Consider the following 25522-nt stretch of genomic DNA (forward strand, 5'->3'; position numbering starts at 1 on the left):
CGGCGTGAGTAGGTTAAACGTTGAGTTTTATAAGGGCACCACGGGGTGACCAGCCCCTCCCCACCCAGCCCCACCCCTCCCCTCCCTGCACGACGGACACAATAATCCCCTGTGGGTTGGTGTAACCAGGAGGTTCCTACCAGTATTAAGTAACTGTGAAGTGAATTATAAATGGATGTGGCGACTTTAACACAGTGAAAGGGAATTCCACACTAGTCGTCTTCGCAAGGGAACTTTATTGTTTCAGCAACACAACTCACTCGTAGGAAGCTCTCTCCAGCCAAGCCCCGTGCTCACGTTGCATCCCCTTTTATGCGTCCTCGTTCCTTTTGGGACCATCCACAAGGTTCTCATCACACCCTTTCCACCAACACTGTCGCTTGGTATCTTTCTCCCCCTCTGTCCTCTCTCCCTCGTTCCACTTTCTCAACATATCTCCAAGTCAGCCATTCTCATGGTTCCTCCCCCTTGGCTGTCCTCCCAGCCGTCCTTTATTAATTATTTAAGGTGTCCTCGAACGACACAGGGAACGGAAGACGACGAAAGTAATCCAGGTTATCTGAAGCCACAAGAAGAAGCAAGCTGCAGGAACGGAGATGTAGAGCAAGGGGATGGACGTACCAAGTAATACACACAGGAGGAGCACGAGGGATACTACTGTGGCTGTCCTTCACAGCATAGGACGTACGTGTTATACAAACTGAAAAGGATTTTACACTTCAATTTAAAGCTTTCGTGACTGCAGGGATTCATCTTCTTGGTTCGTTCGGTAAAGTCACGTAGAAGGGAAATAATAAAATAATAAAAATAAAACATAACAAAATTATTCTCACGACGTTTCGGCCACAACAATATTTAAGCTTCCAACCCAATCTTAATTTTAGAACTTTCCAACCCAGCTTAAATATACGCTCCAAGCGTGGTGGTGTTTCATTCAGACGCTATCTCCCCGACAGACCTGGTCTTCACCTGAGGACGGCTGCTTGCGTTGTGGCCGAAACGTCGTGAGAATTATTTTGAACCAAGAAGAGGAGTTTACACGTTTCTTGCCATCAACCACTTTAGCCCATCAACCGAGACCTCAACAACGTTCCTCGTTGCCGCCGGCTCATAGTCCCGACCCCCCTTCTGGGACCGCACTGAAGTCACCATCCTAGAATAGAACCCAGATCACTCTGTGGTGAACAGATTGGAACAACGCGTCCGTCCAGAATAAACGCCCCGTTCGAGACCCAAACATCGCACGCACACCTGCTGGCTTTGGCTTTCCTCCTCAAAGGCACCGGTGTCATATCAACCGCATCAGAACTTCAACAGGCTGATGTAGCACATCTCCGACATGAATGGAAAATTGAAGACGCAAGTCACAGCAAGTGTGACCGGCCATGCAAACCAACCTATCGACCATACAGCAAAACCACTGTAGTAGTCTGCGCTCCTTCATTGGAGGAACAGCAAAACGACACGAACTCTCCTAAAGCTCTCTCGTCGTAGCCAGCAGACCTCGACATTGGCATTTAACTCCTGCACATATTGCTGCCATCGCACGCAAAGGTGCAATAGAAACGCACTTGTTGTAAGTTACACACTATACAATACGATTATCATTGACATACTGTACGATATTTTATCGCGGGGACCTTACAGTGGCCACCAGAGCGTCAATGCCACCCAAGTTGCTTTGAGCGGCTTCTGTCTGAGCGAGCGACTTCTGTCTGAGCGAGCGACTTCTGTCGGATGACTTCTGTCTGAGCGAGCGACTTCTGTCTGAGCGAGCGACTCCTGTCGGATGACTTCTAGCTGAGCGAGCGACTTATGTTTGAGCGAGCGACTTCTGTCTGAGCGAGCGACTCCTGTCGGATGACTTCTGTCTGAGCCAGCGACTTCTGTCTGATCGAGCGACTCCTGTCGGATGACTTCTGTCTGAGCGAGCGACTCCTGTCGGATGACTTCTGTCTGACCGTCGAGGAAGCAGGCGCTGCCGGCTCAGCGGAGTGGAACTGCGCATGCGCGGCTGGCGCCCCGTCCGTCAAGATGGCGTTCACGCTCGCCGCCTTCTGCTACATGCTGGCCCTCCTGCTTACGGCCGCGCTCATCTTCTTCGCAATCTGGCATGTGAGTGGCGCCAAACTCCGCGGCCTCCCTCCCCGAGCCAGCGCCCCGTGCCCGCTTGTCCCGGGGCCTCGGCCCGCGCGGTGGGCATTTCGTGGTTGCGCGGGGCCCGGGCCTCGGATTTCCTAGCGCGGATAGGCGCCGCGTTTGGCTGAGAGTGCGCACGTGACCGGTAGGCGGCACGCGATTGGGTGGAGCTGCCAGCTGTGGCCAATGGCGAGCCGCGAGGAGGCCGCGATGCGTGTCCAGTCTGGGGAATGTAGAGGCGGCGGCGGTGCCCCCCAGACACGGGGACATGGGGACAGAGAGACAAGGGGACATGGGGACAGAGAGACGCAGGGATAAGGGGATATGGGGACACAAACAAGGGGATTAGGGGACACAGACGTAGAAACAAGGCGACAAGGAGACATGAGGACATGGACGTAGAGACATGGGGACACGGACATAGAGACAAGGCGACATGGGGACACGGGACACAGACAAGGGTACATGGGGACATGGACACTAGGACATGGGGACATGGACACTAGGACAAGGCGACCTGGGGACACGGACGCAGGTACAAGGAGACATGGCGACACGGATGCAGAGACAAGGAAAAATGGAGACACAGACACAGGGACGAGGAGACACAGACAGGGAGATATGGGGCCACGGACGCAGGTACAAGGAGACATGGGGACACGGGGAGGAGACATTGGGACACGGGGAAACAGACACTGGGACAAGGAGACAAGATACGGACGGGAACACAGAAAAAGGAGACATTGGAACAAAGGGACACAGAAACAGGAACATAGGGATTCAGTCTGGCTTTCTTAATGAATGGGTTAAGTCTGGAACTCCCATCTCTCTCTGACCTGGTAAAGCGGCCATTCACTGACATTGCCAGAAGACTGTAGCAACACTTGTAAGTTGTATGAACTGTGCTGAAACTACTCATACGTCTAGTTACACATCGGTAGTGCTATTGCACTAATGCCGTTGAGGCAGTCACATGCGTTCCCGCTCTCTTCTCAGATCATCGCCTTCGATGAACTCAAGACCGACTACAAGAACCCGATAGACCAATGCAACACGCTCAATCCGGTAAGACACACTGTCTCTTGCACATGCCTACATGAATAGCAACTTATACGTTTGTTTCGATTTAAAGCTTTCGTGACTGCAGGGATTCATATGCTTGGTTCTTTTCGGTAAAGGCACGTAGAAGGGAAATAATCAAATAAAAACAATTAAACAATAACATTCTCACGACGTTTTGATTTCTAACACAAGCAATCATCAGGTGTGAAAACCACAGCAAGAAAATTAGAAAAAGGTGGCGGTCTTTTGCACCGATGTGCTTTTTAAAAAACCGCCACCTTTTTCAAATTTTCTTGCTGTGGTTTTCACACCTGATGACGATTGCTTGTGTTGCAATCGAAACGTCGTGAGAATTTTATTGTTTTATTTTTATTATTTCCCTTCTACGTGACTTTACCGAAAGAACCAAGAATATTATAAGTTTGTGTTCAGGTTAGTTAAACTGGAAATTACTTTGGTTTAGGTGCGGTTGACTTGCTTCAATACCTTCGTTGAAATTTCGGAGTTTCGCAATGCTCCACTGCCCGATGAGATGTCCGAATTGGAGGCCATCATGGCAGGCAGGCTTGGGCAGGTCGGGATCGCGGTGACAACTAACATTTATGACGTGGTCGTAACGTAACAAACGTCTCAGCACAAAAGTACAAAGGAGGGGGGAACTGGAGGGAACAGGAGGCACAGGAAAGGAAGCCACTCGAGAGAAGGAGAGAAAATAATCAATGAAGGGTCGAAGGGCATGTGGTTGAAGGTTATTTTTAGCAGAATTGAAAGCAGAGAGAAGGGACCAGGGGGAGTCGCCTGGGGAGGGAGTTTTAAAGAGTGGGCACGTAGTGGCTAATCGAGTGGCCACCAATGATGGAGCAGCGAAGGAGACCAGAGTCCACGGAGCGGAGGGAGCGGCTGGGACATGGGGGCGAATGTTGCAGAGGTATCGAGGGTGAACAATGCCATGGATGGATTTGAATGCAAGACTGTGAAGCCCTGGTGATGAGGGCCTCGACGTGTCGTAATGAGGTGCTTGTGCTCAACCGCCCCCTGCCCCTGCCCCAGCTGGTGCTGCCCGAGTATTTCATCCACGCGCTCTTCTGCGTCATGTTTCTGTGCGCCACCGAGTGGCTCACGCTGGTGCTCAATGTGCCCCTCTTCTCCTACCACATCTGGAGGTGAGCACCTCCCTTGGGGTCTCCATGTCTCAACCCAAATTCCCAGCACCGTGAAAGATGCAACCCAAACAAAACCCTTATTCTACTACATGTGCACCTGGGTTGTTAAACACAATGCGTTTTCTTCATGCGAAACTGAAAATCAAGGTCAGGCACATCATCAGAGCACTGTATTGACACGCTTTGCTTTGACCTATTACAATGTGCTTGAAGAACGCGATGATGATGCATGTGACGGACATGCTGTACCCCCCCCCCCCTCCTTTTATGCCTCTGATCACATCAATCACGTTAAGAAGCCGTTTATTTAGAAAAAAAAATTCAAATTTCTGTCAGTCTGGGCCCACAGAGCCCCAAAACACATGGTGTCTACAAACCCATTGTTTTCATGTTGTCTTTAACACTACTGACGGCACGGGCAATGCTAACACTCAGGAACGCTCCTCACTCTCACCACTAACAATAGTCATGACGATACCAACCTTTATCAGTGTGGCAACAAACACTTGCGATACGTTTATGTTAATGAACACTGTGGGTGTTGTGGTTGGCTGATGGTTCCTGTTTGATGGCTGCCGATGACAGGTACCTGCATCGGCCGGTGATGAGCGTGCCTGGCCTCTATGACCCCACCACCATCATGAACGCCGATGTCTTGGCCTACTGCCAGAAGGAAGGCTGGTGCAAGCTCGCCTTCTACCTGCTGTCCTTCTTCTACTACCTATACAGGTGCAGTCACCGCCCCTCCGCAGGGGCTCCACACCTAGTGTCGTGAAGGTTGCAATTTGTGTGCAGTTCCTGTGGTAGGTTGTGGTTGCTGAGGGTTTGTGGTTGCTGAGGTGTGTGGTTCATTTGGGCATGTTGCTGAAGAGCTATGTGGTTGGTATGGTGTTTTGATGGAGTGGGGGGGTGTGCCTTGTGTTGTGCGGTTGGTGCGAGTTACCACCCTTGTGTGCTCCATTTGCAGCATGATCTACGTGCTGGTGAGCTACTAGCATGGAGCACAGCTCCACGCCCAGCCTGGCCTCAAGAGATCCAGCACAGGGTGCACTCACTACAGCAAAAGCATGCAGACTGCCTACATGTGCCTAACCTGTACACACACTTCGCGTGCATACACATCCTCACATGTGCACAAATGACACGTGCATTCCGCGTGCGCACTTCCACAGATACAGCACATTCACGTGGATAAAACACTTCACATGCACACACTTGTACCACCCGCCACTCCCGCAGCCTGGCGTCACATTCCGCAGACTGTGCCGATCCCCACTCCGTTGTCCAGAGGCCATTTACGTTTTACCTTTTACGCAAACCCGTTCGTGAAGGAATGCTCATTAATGTACAAACACAAAGCAGATTGTTTGTCAAGTTTAATTAGAAGCTGCCAGTGAGGCTAGAGCCCGATGTAGTTCACACCAATGATCGGCCTCCTCAGTCACCCCCGCCCCCACCACAGTGATGGACCCTAATCAGATGATGACACGGCCTCTGGTGTTAACTTCAAGGTGGGAGGAGGGGGTGGGTGTGGCGGGGCAGGGCAGGTAAGGAGAGGTGATACTTCAGCAGTAGCGGCATCGGGACTCCTCCAATGAAGCCACGGGGAGCTCTAACCGTACCGCACCTAATGCTCATGAACGTTGAATCGGAGTGGCTGCACAGAACCTGTGTGAGGGCTGGGGGGACAGTATGCTGTGTGAATTGGTTTACTAAGAGCGCTTGGACTGAGACCCCCGTTTGGAGTTATTGTTTTAATCGTCAGCCAATCAGTTGTGCAAAAAAAAAAAATCACAAATGTGTCGGTTATGTAACCACCTCCCCACAGCACAGGCAGGGGGTGGTGAAATCTGCTGGCTGTGGTCAGGGCAGCCACGAGGTGCTGAACTGAGCGCAGGGATCAAACTCTGCATGGCGGCAGCCCCCCCCCTGTCTGATGCAATTTGCTCTGTGAGGTTACAGAGGTTTACCTGGGGAGGCACTGTGTTTGTTGGTTAAGAGTGTGCGTTTCCCCGACGACTTACGTGTGCTTTGACCCCAACGATTTCAATTCTTGTTTTTGAGTAAATGTGTACAATTGCATGCCAATAAAACACAGTTTAATATGCTGCGTAGTCTTGTTCTCATGCCATGATGCACAGTCCACCGCAAGTTGGCCAGAGCTGCACCTGCTCAACACCAGCCTCCATCTCCAGTGGAGGAACAAGCACACGCATGAGGCAGCCACGCAATACAGCTTGGGATGTTTCTCCCGCTACTCTTGGGATTTGTCAAGAGTTATTTTAGCTTGGCGAAAGAATAAAAAATGTGATCTGGTGCGATTTGTGAAATTTACAGGAACGTGCCTAACGTTGGTAGCGAGTGGCATCCAAAATGGGCCCTGGGCCCATTACTAATCTGCGCCTAGTGGCGAGATGAAAATACTGCCCAATGGCAATTCACTGCACAAGCACACAAGAGAATAGTACACAACAGCTCATTCGCACCTCGTGAACATTTCTCATTTAATCTCAGACCAAAGCAGCCCACAAATTAGTTTCCCTGCAACATTTATTCCAGTGAGAAAAGCCAGTGGTGGGTTTTGCTCCCTATCATGAATACAAAATGGGCTCGGGGAAAGCGTTAAGAAGCTGCCTTCGCGTGCATCAGTCGGCCCAGGAGAAATCAAATGGCCATGCCGGCGACCTTCAGCCCCGGCCGAACATGACCCAGGCAGCGCTAGCACGGACTCCATTCCTCGCCAAGCGGCGAGAATGGCGCTCGCTAATGGCTTGATTACCCGTAAAGCTTTTGGTCCCTTAAGGGTAAAAAGTTAGAAAACGTGCAGCAAGTTAGACAATGGACAGCGGCTGGTGCGGAAGGGGGAATGATGGGGCCCAGCACGAGACCTCTGGGAGGGGCCACTGGGCCCTGCTCTCCCACCCATCTCCCCTCTTGGTCAGCGGAAGAAGCACAATTTCTCCCGGAGCCACTCCTCTGTCAGCTCCTCCGTGTTACGGATCTCAAAGACCTGTGCACACACACACAAGCATGTTATATCTTTCATATCACTAATAGACATGGTCCAACTTTCTTCTGGGGCCCAAACCCTCCACCGAGGGCCCCTCTGGGAAGATACCTACGTGACTTTACCGAAAAAACCTAAGAGTATGAATCCTTGCAGTCACGAAAGCTTCAAATCTAGAATTAATACCTTGGAGAGCTTTGATGTCTGCACGAGCTTGTTCTTGCTGCCAGCGTACATCATCTGCTGCTCTGGGTTGCACCCTGCACACACCCATGGCAACACAGACATGTAGTGTGCAGTGGGGTGTATGACGATGTGCTAGTATGTGGTGGTGGTGGTTTACAGAATGTGTTCAGCTGTGTGAGGGTGTTAGTGAAGTATGTTCTACTTAGTTAAGTGTGTTTTGGGGTGTTCCACTCCGTGTATGCTGTGCAGTATGTGGTGGTGTGTGGCACGTGTCCCACTGTATGGTCTGTTCCGCTGTGTGGTGGTGTGTTGAGCTGTGTTCTCTGTGTATGTGGCTGCGTGGGGCCTGCCATGCTCACCTTGGGGGCTGATGAAGATGAAGCAGAGTGGGTAAGACACACGCCCGTCATCGTGCTGATACTTGTAGCTGTAGAGAAGGTATGTGTCGCGACGCAGTCAAGGATGACTCGTCCGTCAGTGTCACCAGCGAAATGAAACCGGGGTTCCCATTAGCAGCAGTCCTGCACCACTGAGTGAACGAGCGAGTGGGTGTATGAGATAGTATGGGTGAGTGAACAAGTGTGGGTCATAGAGTGGGGGTGTGTGTAGGTCAGTGGATGTGTGAGAGTGTAGGTGGGTGTGTGAGTGCGTGGAAATGTGCAAGAATGGGAGACTGGGTGTGTGTGTTTATGAGAGAATATTGGTGATTGCGAATGAACATTAGTGGGTGTGGGAGAGCAGGTGTGTGAACGTGTCCTGCTGAGAGTTGTGATGCAGTGGTTCGCGCACTGCGCTAAGAACATGGAACTGGCCACAGTTAACACAGGTGGCAAATTATATCAGAACCATGCTTATGCCTCCCTTAGCTTGGGGCAGGCTTAAACACTCTCGTGCGACGTGTAAACATCTGCACAAGGGAGGCAGAGGCGAACTGGCCTGGTGCTGGCCACATCACCCCCATGCAGGTCATACTGGCCTCCTTAGGTGCTCACTAACAGCACGTGACCCAGCAGTCTGTAAGGCTTTGCCCTGGAAGGATATCGAGGTTGCCGCTCTGGCAACTCCTCCCTCAGGTCTTCGGGTGTGATGTCCTGCAGACAGTGCAGCAGAGGAGAGGCTGTAAACCCCCCCTCCCAGTGATAACCCGTCGAGGCATCAAATTGCAATTACAGGGATGGAGAGGGGTGTGGGGACACAGTGCGGGCCGTGTCGCTCACCTCATGCTCCTCATCCAGCACCACCAGCCTCCGCTCCTTGTCAATCTTCACTGGAACAAAGCAACACACGTCGTCATCATCCACTCACGAATCAACACACCTCGTTATTATCCATCGACTCAGTAAAGAATCGAGACATCTCGTTATCACCTACTCAATAATCAACACAGATATCCACTCACACCGCTAATGAGGGTTAAGACAGCGACGATATCTCATTGCCGCCGCCGTGAGCGGTAACCGACATACGGAGCGAGGCTGTGTGGGGTCCGATGGATGTGGGGTCAGGCGGGGGTCTCGTGAGATCCTTGGGTGGTGGGGGAGGGGGTGGAGATGGTGGGAGGGGGTGGCCAGCCACTAATGACCTCGCTTGACTGCGCTCGTTTGTCAATGGATTTGCTGTCGTGGTGACGGCGTTAGAGTCTAACAGCCCCCGGCGGCCATCCCTTCACAACTGCTCGCCACGCTCCATCATCCGACCACCGCGTTATCGCAAACATGCATCACCGCCACGCGGACTGGCGCGCGAACAGGTTATTGTTCAGCCGATTTACCACCACCACCCAGCCAGTGGCATTCCCTCCAGCCAGCAGCACTCCCAGCCTAACACAGGGAAGCAGGACAAGAAGACCCCCTTCACAGGTGTTTCCCCAACAATCCTAACACTAACACCCTCTCCATTGGAATGATAGCAGACTTGAGCAGATGACAAAATTGTAGAAAGTGAGACAAACAGACAAATTAAGAGGCAGTCAGAAAGATACATGTGCAGACAGAAAGACAAAGGATATGCAGTGAGACAGACTCGATTGACAGTAAAGCAGCCAGACAGAGTGCCGCTCGGACAGGGAGGAGCTGGATGGGCGAGGCACGTACTGATGATGGCGCCATTGGTGGTTTCCTTGCGAAAACGGAATTTCTGGATTTTTCCCTCCAGCTCAGGGTCCACATCGCAGACAACCAGGGATTCTGCCTGGACACACACACACACATACACACATTTACAGTCACGCACATCTATACCATAAAAAGATACAAATATTCCTGTATAGCCTTTAACAGACTTGGGGAAAGTGCTGTTCGCGAACACATATGAAGGCCGGCATGAGGTCAGCGGGTGGCCAACACCATGCCCAGATGCTTTTGTGGCAATGTTTACACATTGTACCATTCATCATTTTAAGGCTTAGTTGACCTAGGGGACACCCAGGACCGGTTCAGATATTCGTCACCGATGTTGACCGTGAACGGGAATCGAACTCGGGTCGCTGGATTTACAGCGTAGCGTGCTAATCACGACACTATCTTTCCCCACTACGTAGAAAGCACGTGGACATCCTGCAATGCATACAAATACACAGATGTCTATAGCCGGAATTCGCCTTTCAGTGATGGTTCCGTGACCACCGCACGTGTGCCAGGCTAGGTGCACTTTACTTTAAGGCTATCATGTGACGTGATAAAGGCTCGCTGCTGATAGGTCACGGGACAGATCCAGGGGTGTTGTGAAATGACTGGGAGATGCCGTGCTCCCTACCATGCCATGTATACATACAAGGTACACACCGTAACAACCGTTATACAGACTGTGGGGACAATTCGTCGACAATTCAGCGAACTTACTGAGATAAAAAAAAACTGTAAAATATGGCAACATAAAACAGGACTGTATTAACAGATAAGTATTGTACGAACAGTTAGCGCCGTTGGATACGTACTGTGCGAAATAGGTTAAACATACCGTACGTACATGTACACATCTGAATGAAAGATGTGATGAACACTGACCCTAACCGCCGGTGGTTATTTGTTGTGCAATTTTTTCATAGTTTTCACTTGTGCCATTTTTACTAGCCACCGTACACTTACAGGCAACACACACCTAGACCGCATACATTTATACACATGTAGGGGTGTCAGGGGAAGGATTCCCACCAATAAGAGGGTTAGTGGGAGGGGTAATCAAGGAGATATAAGGGGAGAACGGGCGGGAAGAAGGGGCCTTTAGCGGAAACGAGATTGGGACGGCTGGGGACAGGTGTTGATGGGAGAAAAGGATTAAAAGACGAACCCCCTGCGACCTTGTGTCGGCTCTCCTTTACACACACATCCCACACTGACAGCTTTCCACACACGTATACAAATATACGCAAATATCACAAGTATTGCATGTTCAGGCTGTTGGGCAAGTGTTGTTCGCGAGCATCTATGAAGGGCGGAACGGCGCACGGGGGGCGGTAGGGTGTATGGCCAACACCCCACGCTCAGCCGCCTTTGTCTCCCCAGTCACCAGCCAAGTGCACCAGGGGTGATGTTGATGTACAACCCGCTCAGTCGCCCCGTGAGCAAAGCCGCGTGTCGCGTGACCACTTCGCGGACTCTTGATCACAGATGACGCCTCCCTCCTACCGATCATCACGCACGGCTGATTGAACACCGCTCACCTCCACCCAGTGGGGCGGCGGCGACCGGTGGCCAAGATGGCCACTCTTGGGTCATCGTGGGTGGTCATCCCGTTAGGGTCAGTGTTCATCATCCTGTAGCGTGCGCTACGTAAGTAAACACAATTAGGGCGTCCGCGCAACCGTAGCCACCACTCTCTACCTAGCTCCCTGCACTCCCCCCACCTCATTCTCTCTTCGACCCACCTCGCTCCACGGGTGCCCGTAACTACTCCATCCCGAGCCTCCCCGGGGCGAGGCATTAACCAAACAATCAGCACCCCCTCGCCTGTGCCCCCCCCTTCCCTGTGCCCCCCTCCCCTGTACTCCCCCTCCCCTGTGCCCCCACCCTCCCCTGTGCCCCCCCCTCCCCTGTGCCCCCCCTCCCCTGTGCCCCCCCTCCCCTGTACCCCCCCTCCCCTGTGCTCCCCCTCCCCTGTGCCCCCCCTCCCCTGTGCCCCCCCTCCCCTGTGCTCCCCCTCCCCTGTGCCCCCCCTCCCCTGTGCCCCCCCTCCCCTGTGCCCCCACCCTCCCCTGTGCCCCCCTCCACTGTGCCCCCCCTCCCCTGTGCCCCCCCCTCCCCTGTGCCCCCCCTCCCCTGTGCCCCCCCTCCCCTGTGCCCCACCCCCTCCCCTGTGCGCCCCCCCCTCCCCTGTGCGCCCCTCTCCCCTGTGCGCCCCCCTCCCCTGTGCCCCCCCTCCCCTGTACCCCCCTCCCCTGTACCCCCCCCTCCCCTGTGCACCCCCCTCCCCTGTGCCCCCCCCTCCCCTGTGCCCCCCCTCCCCTGTGCCCCCCCTCCCCTGTGCCCCCCCTCCCCTGTACCCCCCCTCCCCTGTACCCCCCCTCCCCTGTACCCCCCCCTCCCCTGTACCCCCCCCTCCCCTGTACCCCCCCCTCCCCTGTACCCCCCCCTCCCCTGTACCCCCCCCTCCCCTGTACCCCCCCTCCCCTGTACCCCCCCCTCCCCTGTGCCCCCCCTCCCCTGTGCCCCCCCTCCCCTGTGCCCCCCTCCCCTGTGCCCCCCCTCCCCTGTGCCTGTCCCCTCCCTTGTGTCCCCCCTCCCATGTGTCCCTCCCCCCGCGTGTCCCCCCCTCCCCTGTGTCCCCCCCTCCCCTGTGTCCCCCCCTCCCCTGTGTCCCCCCCTCCCCTGTGTCCCCCCCTCCCCTGTGTCCCCCCTTTCCCATGTGCCCCCCCTTTCCCCTGTGCCCCCCTTTCCCCTGTGCCCCCCTTTCCCCTGTGCCCCCCTTTCCCCTGTGCCCCCCTTTCCCCTGTGCCCCCCTTTCCCCTGTGCTCCCCTTTCCCCTGTGCCCCCCCCTCACCATCACGAGTTTCGCGCCGTTGCCGCCTCCGCCGCCGCTTCCTCCACACTCCTCATTCCCCTCCTGCGCATGCGCGGCGGATCAGCCCGGGATCCCCGAAGGCGCGCACCTCCTTTGATTGGCTGCTCTCGAAAAAGCCACCGGGGCCAATCAGCGCGCGGTCACGAGGCGTAAACCACGACTCGAAGTTGCGCGCGCCGCCTACAAAATACGGGTGACGTCAGCGCGCGTGGCGAGTGACGTCAGCAATCCGGGGCCCGCCCCCTAACTTCCGGGGAGGGTTTGCGGAGGTCCCGCCCCTCGCCGGGGCTGTCCGGAAGGCGCCGCGCTGCAAGCCGGGAGTCTCTTACACGTGGTCGCCGCTTCCCCTGCAGCTGCTCCGCACGTGTTCTCCTCAGCAACCCGGGATTCACGATGGCAGACGCCAAGCACTTGAGTTTTCTCTTCGGTGAGTACCTTCCCCCGGGCCCGAGGCTGCGTTAGCACGGACAGGAGGGGCCGCCCGAATTTGGGGGCACCCACCCCCCCTAATCCGACTATTTTTTGGGGCTGCGATCGTGTCGTACTTGACTACCTCGGTCCACTCGGACTCAATTGAGTAGTACTGTGTTTGGGTGCGCTGTATAAAAATCGACACTCGGAAGACAAAGGCGGTCGGGCGTGGATTTATGTTTTGCTTTAACCAGGACTTGGTGGGGTAACAAACCCGAAATCTGAGGCGGCTGCTGCGCACGTGGTCTTGGCCCTGGGGGTTCTCTTTAAGTTCCCACTTGGCTGCCCCCCGGCATGCGCTTTGGGGGTCCCCCCCCATCCTGTGCCGTGTTCCCCACCTCCCGGATCCCCCTAGTGCCCCCCAACCTCGGTTCTCCACCCTGGCCCCCCTTTAAGTCCCGCTCGTGTCCGCCCCCCACCCACCCCACCCTCGGGTCCCTCCACGTCTTCTTTCCCGAGTCCCTCCGTGAATCCCAGTCTTGAGTTCCTCCAGGGTCTCTCCCCACCTCGTGGTCCCCCCACCTCGTGGGCCCTGCCGCTTTCTCCTCCCCTCACCCCGGATCCCTCGTAGCTCCGCGCCCTTCGGTGCTGTCCGGAGCGCCGTGACTGAGCCACGCTATGTGCCCCCCCACCACCGTGTTCCCACAGGCTGCGAGCTGACGGCGGCAAAAAAGGAGTTCTCGTTCGAGGAGGAGGAGGACCCGAATGTGGAGCATAACCTGCTGCTGCACACGGTGCGGCGCGCACCCACGCCGCCCGCCGGAGGCACCGCTCGACCGAAGCGAACTTGGCCAGAAACTTTAATTTAACCTGGAGAAATCTCATGAGCTCTGAAGCTTTTTTTTTTTGCTTGAGCCAGATGTCGAGTCGACATGTCGAGTCGACATCTGGCTAAAGCTGAGGTTGCGCCGAGACATACTCTTAGTTTTTTCGGTAAAGTCATGTAGGTAATAGTAAATAATATAAATAATAGAAATAATACTCACTTAATACGGTAAATTCAGCTGTGACGGTCCTACCTGATGACGGAGACTTGTGTTGCCTCCGAAACGTCGTGATTTATGATTTTATTTATAGAATCCGAATTATTTCTTTTTTATTTAATTTCCCCTACGTGACTTTACCGAAAAAAACCTAAGAGTGAATCCTTGCAGTCACGAAAGCTTCAAATCTAGAATTGCTCCGAGACACTCGAGGGGTCTACCGATTCATGAAAACATGTATATTGTCGTGCTAAATAACGCGAATTCACAAACTGACTAATAGAGCTCGTACATTTTTATCACAAAATATTTTTTTTCTAAAGCCGATATTTTTGGGTAATTATTTCGCACAACCGTTATGCTGTGGGGGGTGATGACGGCAACCACGCGCACAATCACTGCTCAGCGACCCCAGCGGGGCGCAGTCTCATCGCATGCGTGCCTCCTCCCCACCCACCCTGCTGCTCAGGTATGCCTGGGGGCAGGGGCTCCTGACGAGTTCCACTCGGTAAGCCTGGTGGCGCTGGACCACTCGGGGAAGATGACGACGGTGCCCGTGGCCACGCTCAAGCCCTCCGTGCAGGCCTCGGTACGGGCTTCTCCACGGCGGTGATGTGATATTGTGTTGCTGGTGTGGTCATAGTGATGGTGTTGAGATTATGTATTCCTGTGGTGCTGGTTTGGTCATAGTCATGGTGGTGATGTGATGTCTTGTGGTGTGGTCATAGATATGGTGAGGTGATGTATTATTGTAGTGCTAGTGTGGTGATAGCTATGGTGAGGCAATGTATTCCTGTGATCGCCGACAAACACTGATGTTTCAGTGGGGTGTTCAATGCATTGTGATGTGTTTGATGATGTGGTGAGATGGTGATTGTGTGGGATGTGCATGATTATTTGTGGTGACGTATGTAATGATGATGATGTTGGTGATGTTTGATGCTGTGACCCTGGTGATGGTGTTGGTATTGTGGTGTTGGTGAAGTAAGGATGGTGATGATGTCGTGCTGCGTGTGATGTGTTGTGGGTTGTGAGAATGTGCTTTGTCATATTGGTAATTATGATGATTATGACATGGTGTTGCGACGTTGACGAGTTGCTGATGTGTGTGTGGTGCGGTGCAGCTGTCCCTCGCGGGGCTCGAGCTGGCCCCCCCCGTGGTCCTCCGCCTGACGGCAGGCACGGGCCCCGTGCACATCTGTGGCCAGCACGTGCTCAGTGAGTATCCCTGCGCAAGGGCCCACAGGGGTCCTCGTCGCACACGAGTCCTGCCACAGGGGGGTGTCTTTTCTCTCGGGTCCACATCCTAAAAGGGTTGCGTATGGTGGGGTGAGGGTGGTGAAGCTGCAGGCGTTAAGTAAGTGGCTTTGTGGAGCTAGAGCTGAGGGCTTTGGGGCTCGAGGCAGCCTGGTTTAACTCGTGAGCAACATGGACCCCAGCTTGGGCCACGCGTAATGTGAATTGGCTGCCTCTTAACGAGCAGACGCTCACATGTCCTGCACGTTAATACAACCCTGTCAACAGCACCACCGCCGCTCCTCCGTATTCACATTGAGACCATTTGGCTCCTAGCCGCCTCTCCACGGGGAGTTGTTCTTGAAATTTCAGCTGGGACTGTCTAGGCCAGCGACCCGGAAACTACTTCCTCACGCGGCACACCGCATCCAGTATACCCCTCGCCATAGCTTTGGCAGCGAGTCACATGTATGTATGTATGTTGAACGTCTTTCGCACCATATATAGCCAACCGTACTAATTGGAGGTGTGGGGGAAGGACAACTAACCACAACCAGCAGTTCTAAAAAAATTAATTACGATTTAGATTTAAAAGTGCATGGCTCCAGTGGCTTCCTAATATCCAGACGGCCGAAGTGCATGAACACGCGATGCAGTGACCGTCGTTGTCACCTATGCCAGTTTACTAGCCACCAGGAATCGTTTTTCTAAGAAATTACGCTGTGGGTGAAACAAGTCACTCGTTGCACCCCCTCAACATCATGTTTGTGGGGGTCCACAGTCCCCCACTATTCCCTTGTGGTGCTGAATGGTACTGGCCTTGAACCGAACGTCTCCTCCCTCGTGTGTGCAGCCTCGGAGGAAATGTTCTCTGACATGGAGAGCGACGAAGAGGAGGAGGAGGAGGAACAGGCCGTGGTGCCGGCCAGGAAACGTGTTAATGAGGCATCACCCGTGGGGGGCACGCAGGTATGAGCCCCCCCCCAACTCTTCCGCACCCCCCCTGTCACCTCAAATCATTCCTGTGTTATGGTTTACTCTGAAAATAACTCTATGGCGACTGTTATGCACAACTCACAGCTGATATCTCCGGGCATTTTTATCGTTGCAGAAAAAGATGAAGGTGCTTGACAATGAAGGGTACGTGTCATAACTTACACTTGTTGGGTCAACGTTTTTGGGAATTTGGAGGGGTGATGGGGGGGCTCGGCGGGGGTGCCCTAACGAGGGTCAACTGCTCCTTGAGTTGCTGCTGAAGAAAGAGTTGCTCGTGCGTTGCCACTTAGATTCTCTCTCCCTCTCTTCCAGGCAAGACAAGAAACTAGCGACCGTGACGCCAACCAAGGTGAGGCCAAGGGGAAGGCATTGCTGGTGTTGTGTGCGCTTGTGTAACTGTGTACCTGTGTATCTGTGTACCTGTGTATCTGTGCACCTGTGTTAGTGTGGTGAGCGGTAGTGCAGAGGTTTGCGCACCGCGATGTGAACCCCGGCCACCCGAGTTCAATTTCTGTTCGTGGCAAAAACCAGTGAGGATTATCTGAACTGGTCCTGGGTCTCCCCTAGGTCGACTCAGTTGCAAATGAGTACCCTGTGTGATGTGTAAAAACATTGCACTGGGGAAACAAAGGTGGCTGGGCGTGGTGCTGACGACCCACACCCCGGTGTGCTGTTATGGTCTTTATAGGTGCTCACTAACAGAACCTGCGTCAACAGTCTGTTCATCCTTTATTTGGGGGTCTTTGAATAAGTGTGCAGAGTGGTGGTGCAGTGATGATTGCACTACGAACCTGGCGATGAGTTTTATTCCTGCTCAAAGCAAACACCTGTGAGGAATAATATAAGTGGTTCTGGGCCTCCCCAAGTCGACTCTTCAAGCAAGTACCTGGTATGGTGTCAACCGCTGGGGAGACAAAGGTGGCTGGGTGTGGGGCTAGCCACACCAGCCGCTTGTGCACCGTTTGCCTTCATTGGGTGCTGGCTAACGACACTTGCCCCAATAGTCGCCATGGTTGGGGGGGGGGGGTGTCCTTGTGTGGGTATGATTGTGTGCATGTGTGGCCGCCAAGGCTGAGCTGCGTTGCGCTTCTGGTTCTCTATAGAAGGCAGCGCCGAAGACCGGACAGAATGGGGGCACTCCGTCCACCCCAAGCCAGACCAAGGTGTGTATCTCAGCAGGCTGCGTGTGTGGAGCCGCGTGTATGTGGTGCTGGGTGTGTGTGTGGAGATAGTTGTCTAGGGGCTGCGCAGGTGTTACATTCTTTATAAGTAGCCGTGTGGATGTAAATGTATGTGCTAGTGGGTTGTAAATAGCTGTGCTTTCATATTTAATCTTGGGTGTATAGCTGCTAGTGTATAAGTATGTGTTCAATGCTGTGTAATGTATGCTTGGGCGCATGTAGTGGTAGGTGTGTGTGTTGTGTGCTGTGTCTAATGTGTGTTTGGGGTTTTTTTCCCAGACTCCAGATTCTGCTGCCAAACCCAAAACCCCCAAGGGCCTCTTGCCAGTTGCTGATATCAAGGCCACACTGCAGGAGAAGGTCCAGAAGGTAACGTTTGCAAAAGCAGCCAATATTTGTGTGTGCTCTGCACCTTCATTCCTGAGTGTGCACCGTCACTGGGGTTAATAAGGTCAAGTTATAATTTGATCTCGACGTTAAATCACAAACGAGCAGTTTTGGGGAGAAGTGTCCCAGGGCTGGATGGCAGCTGATACCGTCCTAATTGGCTGTTTGTCACCCTCAGGGGGTGAATTTGCCCAAGACCAAAGAAAAATTCTCCAACTTCATCAAGAGCAGCTACAAGGTTGAGGATCCAAAGGTGAGAGTGCAAGTCTGACCTCAAGGGGACTTTGAAATTGAGTTAATTAAGTGCAGGATGCAGCACATGTTAAAACATTTCTTGGTGCTTTTTTACTTTGGTGACTGCAGGAATTCATATTCTTGCTTTTTTCGGTAAAGTCATGTAGATAAAAAATAATTTAATGTAAAAAATAAATTACAATTTAAAATAAAAGCAACACAAGCCGTATTCATCAGGCTTGATAAAGACCACTTGTGTTGCAATCGAAACGTCGTGGTTTTTTGCTTAATTTTATTTTCTATATAGTGACTTACCGAAAGAACTAAGAATATTTCTTGGTGCATTAGAATTCCAGGCACTGGAGCTTGGGGAGGTGGGGAGAGAGTGCTGTGAGCTGGATGTGCTTGATTTCCCTGGCTTTCCATGGTCAAATAGACAATAACGACCACAACACCATTCACTTTCTCAGTGGAGCTTTAATCTGTTGTCTAGAAGGTCCTGTTAACCTTTGGGTCTTTGGTCATCTGTGCCATCAGTCTTCTTGGGGTAGTGACCAACATATGTTTGACCCCTGTAGGTGCTGAGCGAGCTGTGGGCCTTCACCGAGACCCTGAAAGCAGCATAGGAGGACAAGCAAGTGGACCCACTACTGTTCCAATGCTGTTTGAGCCACCTTGCTCCTCGGCCATCAACCTGCCAGTTACCCATCCGTCCGACAAGAACCAATTTTATGAAACATGCAAGCTCCACACCATAATCTGTGCGCTTTTCAAAACATTTTTGTGAATAAACATTTTTGTGAATAAACATTTACATTTTGCTGTTCTATGTTGGGCAGTGGTGTCAGCTTCCAGTGTGGATGGTGCTATTAGCTGGGGCCTATGAGCTGGGCTAGGAAAAGGTGGGGGGGGGGTTCTTTCATGGATGCCAGAATCTGTTGCTGCAGCTTTGCGGATCAGTCGTTCTTCCAGCACTGCCATGAACCAGCCCACAAACTCTGCCAGTGAGTTGCTGATCTGAGGAAATGGCTGGCAAGCACATGCAACTGTCGTGGTGTGCTGGTAAACACAAGTGTTTGATGGTAATGGTGTGTGCGATGAGAGTAATTGGATGTCATGCAAGGCTGATGGCGCTGGCGGTCAGGGCACGCTCTGAATGCAGAACGCGGGTGGCTGAGCAGGTTCCGTCAATAATTGGTCTGAGGTGTGCTCGCCTGAGTAATTTAAGTTTTTGCATTAAAACGCCTTTGCCAGGGAGCAGCAGCCTGGCCACGTTGAACACTGCTTCTGTCAAACGACGTTTGGTGCGTTGGAGTCCAAACGAGAGCCTTTGGCCAGGACCGAATAATGGAATGCTCGCGGTGCTCGTACAAGGCCCACATTCTCTCAAGGCGCTTGAGCGAACTGTCCACTCCCTGTACCTTACAAGCATCCGATAGCCCCTTTGTTCACCGGTGCAAATGTGGTGGACAATTTCGACAGCAGCGCACTCGTACCTGGAGAGATGACATGGCTCAGCTCGTTGCAGATTGAAATCTGGCGGGAGGCCACCCTGGTTATTGCTGTGGAAGTATTAAGAAAATGCGCCGTCTGCTTTGCAGTGGGCAATAAAAGATTCTGTGATGTCATTCAAAATAGTAGGCCGTTGTGTTGGCCTCTCCGTACATATTTAAAAAATTGCCCCAAACAACTCCATTGGGGTTATATGGCAATATCTTCCCTTCATTTGAAGCTACTGCAGATTGAAATTGTCATCCTGCATGATGGCCGTGCATGATAAGAATGGCGCACATCAAATACTCCATTGTTATTCCATGGAAATATTTCTGAAATTAATCTACAGGAACTGGCGACTGGATGCCAAACTTCACACTGTATAACGTTGACATTCCTCCGTCTAACGTCATCGCTCACCTACCCATCAACCAAGATCTCAACAGTATACCTCGCCGTCTACTCGGGTCCTGATCCCCATTGTGCAATCGCCCTGCCACCGGAATAGAATCTCGCCCAGATCTGGAAGAATGGTGAACGCCGACGTCGAGTAAACGGCTCATTTGAGCACCAACCATCCTGGCATTGACAATCCTCGAACACACTGGTGGAACATCAACTGGCCTTTGTGCCACATCTTCATTAATGGAAAATCAAAGACAAACCAGTGTGAGTGGCCATGCAACCCAAACTATGGACCATACCTTGACCTACTGTAGTCTGGAGGTTAAGCAAAATTACACAAACTTCTCCGCTGAAGCCATCTCGTCATGGATAGCAGACCTCGACATTGGCACTCAGCTCCTGAACAGATTTTGGCTGCTATCGTACGCAAGGATGGAATCGCTCAGCAGTTTCCTCGCTGCTTACCGCTGGCGCTGCGGGAGAGGCGATAGAGGGACCTTACGAAGGTTTCTCCATCGTCCGAATGTGCCAGCGAACACGGCGTGCGCAAGTGGCAGTTAATATTTCATGGCACGTCCCCTCAATTCTGAACAAGTTGTGCAGTGACAGATTGGGCTCTTGTTCACGTAACAGCCTCAAACAGCCCCTGTTAAATAATACAATTTGTTCCGGCTGCGAAAGTGGTGTTCAGACCTGGGTGTTCGGCACGCTCACATCGCCGGCCGTAGATTTGTCGCCAAATGAGTTGTTCCGAACCGTGTGCGGGCACCAGAGCCAGGATCGCTCCCAGCGCGGTCGGGAACGAGGATCCCGCACTGCACCGCCGCCTCCACGCTCGGAAATCCCCACGTGGCGACACCTCGTGAGTCGCTATCCCGGCTTGCGTTCCAGCCGGCCAGCCTCTCCGGGTTGACAATCCACGGACCTCCGCACCTGGCACACCACGTCCAGTATGCCACTCACTATGGCCTTGGTTACGAGCCGCGTGTCACCTACTCCAGTTTACCATTGACCCAGAATATTAAATGAGATATTTTTTCTGAGTTACCATGTTAGCCAGCCCGACGCCATCATCTCTATAGCACCACCACCAATAGCACAAACACTAATATCACAATGTATGCATGTATGTTGACCATCTTTCGCACACAAAAAGCAGCTCTAAAGTAGAGTTTTCAATCTAGATTTAAAAGTGCATAGCTCCAGTGGCTTCCGAATATGAGAAGGGAGGGCGTTCCAGACGGCCACAGACACGCATCTGAAAACACGCGATGCAGTGACCGTCTGTTTGATGGTTGGCCAAAAGCTGCTGCAAGGTGACCGGAGTTGAGCGATGGTTTATAGTCCTTGACGAGATCAGCAAGGTTAATTTGTGGTAAGCACTTGGTGTGTAATGAGTGCGACCTTACAATGTATTCGTTCAGCAACCTGAAGCCAATGCAGGCTCAACGAGCACCGGACTGACATGGTCGGATCTTGCAGTACCCGTTGAAGATGCCAAATAATAGTGTCCACGATGCAGGTTTGCTGGTGTTGTTTTGCCAGACTTCCCGTAAGTAGAGAGTTGCAATAAAAGAGCCTTGTCGATACCATGCTACATGCCACCGTGTTGGCTATGTCACGACTCAATAGTGACCGAATGTGTCGTAGAGCGCCGATATAAAAATTGCAGGACCCGACTAGATTTTGCACGTGGCGATCAAACGGTATTCTGGTCGAGTATGGTGCCGAGGCTGTTTAGGACGAGTAGAAAACTGAATCCTGGAGTCTGCAACCACCACACCTGATCCTCCCACAAACGCTATCAACACCACGCATATCACGATGCGTAGATTGGTCCATTAAATTGAAGCTTACCCTCGCCACCATAACCACGCTGTCCACTCACGGCCATAGCTCCTCCAACGTCTCACCGATCTACACTGGGCCACTCCGCAACCTCCCGACCCCTCTCCAGTGACCACCCACACCAAGATCACAGACACCACTCTCCCAAGCCAACCCGGACTTTGGTGTTAGGGTTCGAGACCCGGTCTGGGGTCTGGTCGCCTCCTGCAACCCGAATGGCGGGGCTCGTAAGGAGACGGGACACGGTGACCCAGGCAGAGCGCGCCATTTATTTAAGGGGGATTCAGACAGCGAGGATGCACTTCGGTTAAACGAGGCAAATGCACAAGGGGGGGGGCAGGACTACGGGGCCCCTCACCGCTCCCTGGAGGGGGTCCCCTCACACGCGCCCCGTTACGGGTGAGGGTCGCATTCCGATAACGAGCAGGAAGATAACGTGAGGTCTACACCCACATACACACAGGCCCCTATACCCCCCCCTCCACTCACATACAGACAGACCCCTATACCCCCCCCACACACAGGCCCCTACACCCCCCCTCCACCCACATACACACAGACCCTTATACCCCCCCTCCACCCACATACACACAAACCCTATACCCCCCTCCACCCATACACACAGACCCCTATACCCCCCCCCACATACACACAGGCCCCTATACCCCCCCCCCCCACATACACACAGGCCCCTATACCCCCCCTCCACTCACATACACACAGGCCCCTATACCCCCCCCCACCCACATACACACAGGCCCCTATACCCCCCCCCCCCCCCCACATACACACAGGCCCCTATACCCCCCCCCCCCACATACACACAGACCCCTATATCCCCCCCCCCCACATACACACAGACCCCTATACCCCCCCCCACATACACGCAGGCCCCTATATCCCCCCCCCCCCATATACACACAGGCCCCTATACCCCCCCCCCCCCCCCCCCCACGTATACACAAACTCTTATAGCTCCAACAACCGCGGTCGGCCACTAAATGGCGGTGACGTAATCACGATGCTTGTGCCAGGCTCGGTGCACCCCCCCCCCCCCTCCATACACACCCACACACACCGCTGTACCCCCAGCGACTTGCATGGCGCACACGTGGCACTCACTGGTTGTTGGAACTGCACGAGACGTATGGCTCAGTAGTGGACACCGCCGTGGGACAGAGACCCCCTCAATCCGGCGGGGGGGGGGGGGGGGGGTCGACCGTAGAAAGTCACTCGGCATGAGAGGAGGTGGCCCCGCGGCGAGCGCGGAGTGGGAGACGTGCAGAGGGCGCGTGGTGCGGTCGTCACTGTTGGAGGGTGGCAAGGTGGTGGTGGCGGTGGTGGCGGTGTCGAGCGGTGCGTAACGGCACGGCGAGGGTGGCGAGTAGCGGCTGTGATGTGTGGTGGTGGTGTCAGTGAGCGGTGTATCGTGGAGCAGGCAGCGTGGTGGTGGTGGTAGTGGGGGACAGGAGCCATCACCCTGACCCTGCCGCTCCCCTGACACTTCACCCCCCTCGCATCAGCAGAGTACTGAACCTGCTCCTCACCTCCCACCCCATCTCGCACCTCTCTCCCTTACACCTCTCCCCTCACACCGCCCCTCAGCTCCACTCCTCACCCGTCGCCCTCACCGCACACCGTACCACCCCTTGGCTTCACACATCACCTCCACGGATCACCTCCACCCCCTCGCCCCTCACACCTCGCACTGCCGGGAGTCGGCTCCGAGACCGTGGGGCGCGGCGAGGCCGTTGGGCAACACGAGGCGGGCCCGCTCGGCCGCCGCGGCCTCCCCGGGCAGCTTGAAGTCCACGTAGTACTCCATGGGGATACCGGGCGGCTCGGCGGCCACGACGCTGCCGCGCAGGCTGCTCCCGAGGCCGGCCACCAGCCCCGCGCGGGCCCAGCCGGCCCGCTCGGGGCCGCGGACCTGCGCCTCCTGCAGCCTGCGCAGCGTGTCGGGGTAGCGGCGCCACGACGCGTACGTGACGAGCAGGATGAGGCCCACGGAGAGAAGCAGCGCGGCGCAGCCGGTCACCACCTTGTGGAGGGGCAGCCGCTCCATGTCGGCCTCCGAGCCGGGGGTGGCGCTCGGAGCCGCCGGGGGCACCGGGGGCTCCGGTGGCGGAGGGGGCTGAGGGGGCGCCCGCAGCACGGAGCGGTTGCTCTCGGCCCCCCCTCCTTCCGGGGCCGCGGGTGGAGCGCGAGGCCGCGGCGGCGCGGGCGGCGCGGGCGGCTCGGGCCGCGCACTGCACACGGCGCGGCCGTGCATGGCGTCCAGCACGGTCGTGCCCTCCAGCTGCTGCGGGGACGTGCACTTCACGGAGCCCTCCCATTGGCCCCGCGTCTCCCAAAGCCACTCGGCCAGGGGACACAGCGGCCGCTCACACTCCCAGCGGTTCCCCGCGGCCGTGATCGTGCGCAGGGAGCGCAGGGTGGCGAGAGCCTCGCCGCCAAGGACGCGCAGGCGGTTCGAGTCCAGGTGCAGGGTCTGCAGGTTGGGCACCCCGGCCAGCGTGTCGGCGCTCAGCGCGACGAGCTCGTTTCCGGCCAGGTCGAGCTTGCGCAGGCTGCTCCACACCCAGGGCGGCTCTCCGCGGATCACCTCGGCCACGCGGTTCCACTGCGCGTACAGCATCTGCAGGCCCAGCAGCCGCGAGAAGAGCGCCAGGTTGAGGCGCACCAGCCGGTTATTCTCCAGATGCAGCTCGGCCAGGCGCGGGAGGCCCGCGAACGTGCGGCGCGACACGCTGCGCAGGCGGTTGTGGCCCAGGTCCAGGAACTCGAGGCTGCGACAGTCGCGGAAGAGCAGCGGCGGTAGAGCGCGCAGGGCATTGGCGCGCAGGTGCAGGGTCTGCAGCTTCCGCAGGGCGCCGAAGAGGCGCGGCTCCAGGCGCCGCAGCCGGTTGTAGGAGAGGTCCAAGTTGCGCAGGTTGGGCACGACCGAGAAGGTGGAGTTGGAGAGGCGCGACACGCGGTTGGAGGTCAGGATCAGCTCTTTGAGCTTGCGGATCCCACGGAAGGCGTCGGCGGCCACGGGCCCCACGTGATTGTGGTCCAGGTAGAGCCAGGTGAGGTGGCGGAACCGCGCGAAGGCCCCGTCTCCCAGCTCGCGCAGGGCGTTGTAGCGCAGCGAGAGGCCGTGCGCCCGCGGGGACGCGTCGGCGGGGAGGTCGCTCAGACCCAGTGACTCGCAGTAGACGATGCGGCCGTCGCAGCGGCACCCTGGCGGGCACGCAGGGCGCGCGGGGCCCCGCGCCGAAGTGCAGAGCGCGGCACCCAGCAGCGCGCCCAGCCACAGGGGCGGCCCCGTGCCGCGCCCCATGGCGGAGGCCCTCAGCGGCTCCAGCTCGGGCCCATGGCTGCCCCTCCCTTGCTCGCCTCACTGCCCCCCGAGGGCCCTGCACGGCAGTTGCATCGGATCCACGTCAAAGCGGAAGTTGCCAAGCGTTCACCGACCATAAGAGGCCTCCTTCCTAAGCTACACGAATGTCACCACGAGGCAGGTCCCCGAGTACCACGCCGAGGAACTGCTCTGCACAGGATAGACCTGGGACAGCTCCGAGGTCTGCACAGCATCCTCGTCCCGATGGATCGCTCGACATGGAAACCAAAACAAGTGGTTAAATTCTCCAGAGACCACGTGGTGGGGTTGGTGACACCGTTGCACGGGGCAGGGCCAGGAGGCGTCCGGTGAAGCAATGGCACGAGTCCGTGAAGTGTGGGGTGACA

The 25522-nt window shown here is 55.0% G+C and overlaps 3 protein-coding genes and 1 pseudogene across 4 annotated transcripts; 2 read left to right on the forward strand and 2 right to left on the reverse strand.

Annotated features, from left to right (window-relative positions):
* Nucleotides 1-1952: 1952 nt before the first annotated feature.
* LOC144727289 (protein cornichon homolog 1) lies at nt 1953-6471 on the forward strand. 2 transcript variants are annotated; one of them, XM_078606016.1, is made up of 5 exons: nt 1953-2115; nt 3136-3204; nt 4252-4364; nt 4950-5093; nt 5332-6471. In XM_078606016.1, exons 1-5 carry the CDS (start codon nt 2035-2037, stop codon nt 5357-5359), a joined length of 435 nt encoding a protein of 144 aa, XP_078462142.1. In that variant the 5' UTR covers nt 1953-2034; the 3' UTR covers nt 5360-6471. The 2 variants fall into 2 exon arrangements, with proteins under 2 accessions (XP_078462142.1, XP_078462141.1); XM_078606015.1 differs by lacking the exon at nt 1953-2115 and adding an exon at nt 2366-2778 and having other exon boundaries at nt 5332-5561.
* Nucleotides 6472-6900: 429 nt separating this feature from the next.
* On the reverse strand, nt 6901-12730 carry LOC144727290 (glia maturation factor beta-like). The gene is made up of 7 exons (XM_078606017.1): nt 12535-12730; nt 9651-9747; nt 8775-8824; nt 8596-8648; nt 7917-7996; nt 7558-7631; nt 6901-7374 (listed from the first exon to the last, which is right to left on the reverse strand). The coding sequence occupies exons 1-7, from the start codon at nt 12535-12537 to the stop codon at nt 7303-7305; spliced, it is 429 nt and encodes a 142-aa protein (XP_078462143.1). The 5' UTR covers nt 12538-12730; the 3' UTR covers nt 6901-7302.
* Nucleotides 12731-12786: 56 nt separating this feature from the next.
* Nucleotides 12787-18851, forward strand: LOC144727291 (nucleophosmin-like). Its single transcript, XM_078606018.1, has 11 exons — nt 12787-12982; nt 13675-13760; nt 14479-14598; nt 15134-15227; nt 16099-16214; nt 16357-16385; nt 16554-16590; nt 17345-17404; nt 17702-17791; nt 17988-18062; nt 18622-18851. The coding sequence occupies exons 1-11, from the start codon at nt 12949-12951 to the stop codon at nt 18667-18669; spliced, it is 789 nt and encodes a 262-aa protein (XP_078462144.1). The 5' UTR covers nt 12787-12948; the 3' UTR covers nt 18670-18851.
* Nucleotides 18852-23401: 4550 nt separating this feature from the next.
* On the reverse strand, nt 23402-25187 carry LOC144727288 (leucine-rich repeat transmembrane neuronal protein 3 pseudogene; annotated as a pseudogene).
* Between the last annotated feature and the right edge of the window lie 335 nt (nt 25188-25522).

Source organism: Lampetra planeri, chromosome 25 (assembly GCF_965212315.1).
Source record: "Lampetra planeri chromosome 25, kcLamPlan1.2.h2, whole genome shotgun sequence".
NCBI lineage: Eukaryota > Metazoa > Chordata > Hyperoartia > Petromyzontiformes > Petromyzontidae > Lampetra > Lampetra planeri.

Coding starts and splice junctions, on each gene's coding strand:
- LOC144727291 (XM_078606018.1), top strand. CDS start 12,949: ATGGCAGACGCCAAGCACTTGAGTTTTCTCTTCG. Junction 16,386..16,553: donor AAGGTGCTTGACAATGAAGG/GTACGTGTCATA, acceptor CCTCTCTTCCAG/GCAAGACAAGAAACTAGCGA. Junction 17,405..17,701: donor CCACCCCAAGCCAGACCAAG/GTGTGTATCTCA, acceptor TTTTTTTCCCAG/ACTCCAGATTCTGCTGCCAA.
- LOC144727290 (XM_078606017.1), bottom strand. Junction 8,649..8,774: donor TGCTGGATGAGGAGCATGAG/GTGAGCGACACG, acceptor CACTGTCTGCAG/GACATCACACCCGAAGACCT. Junction 7,375..7,557: donor AGACATCAAAGCTCTCCAAG/GTATTAATTCTA, acceptor GTGTGTGCACAG/GTCTTTGAGATCCGTAACAC.
- LOC144727289 (XM_078606015.1), top strand. CDS start 2,605: ATGGGGACATGGACACTAGGACATGGGGACATGGACACTAGGACAAGG. Junction 2,779..3,135: donor ATATGGGGCCACGGACGCAG/GTACAAGGAGAC, acceptor CTCTCTTCTCAG/ATCATCGCCTTCGATGAACT. Junction 3,205..4,251: donor AATGCAACACGCTCAATCCG/GTAAGACACACT, acceptor CCCCTGCCCCAG/CTGGTGCTGCCCGAGTATTT.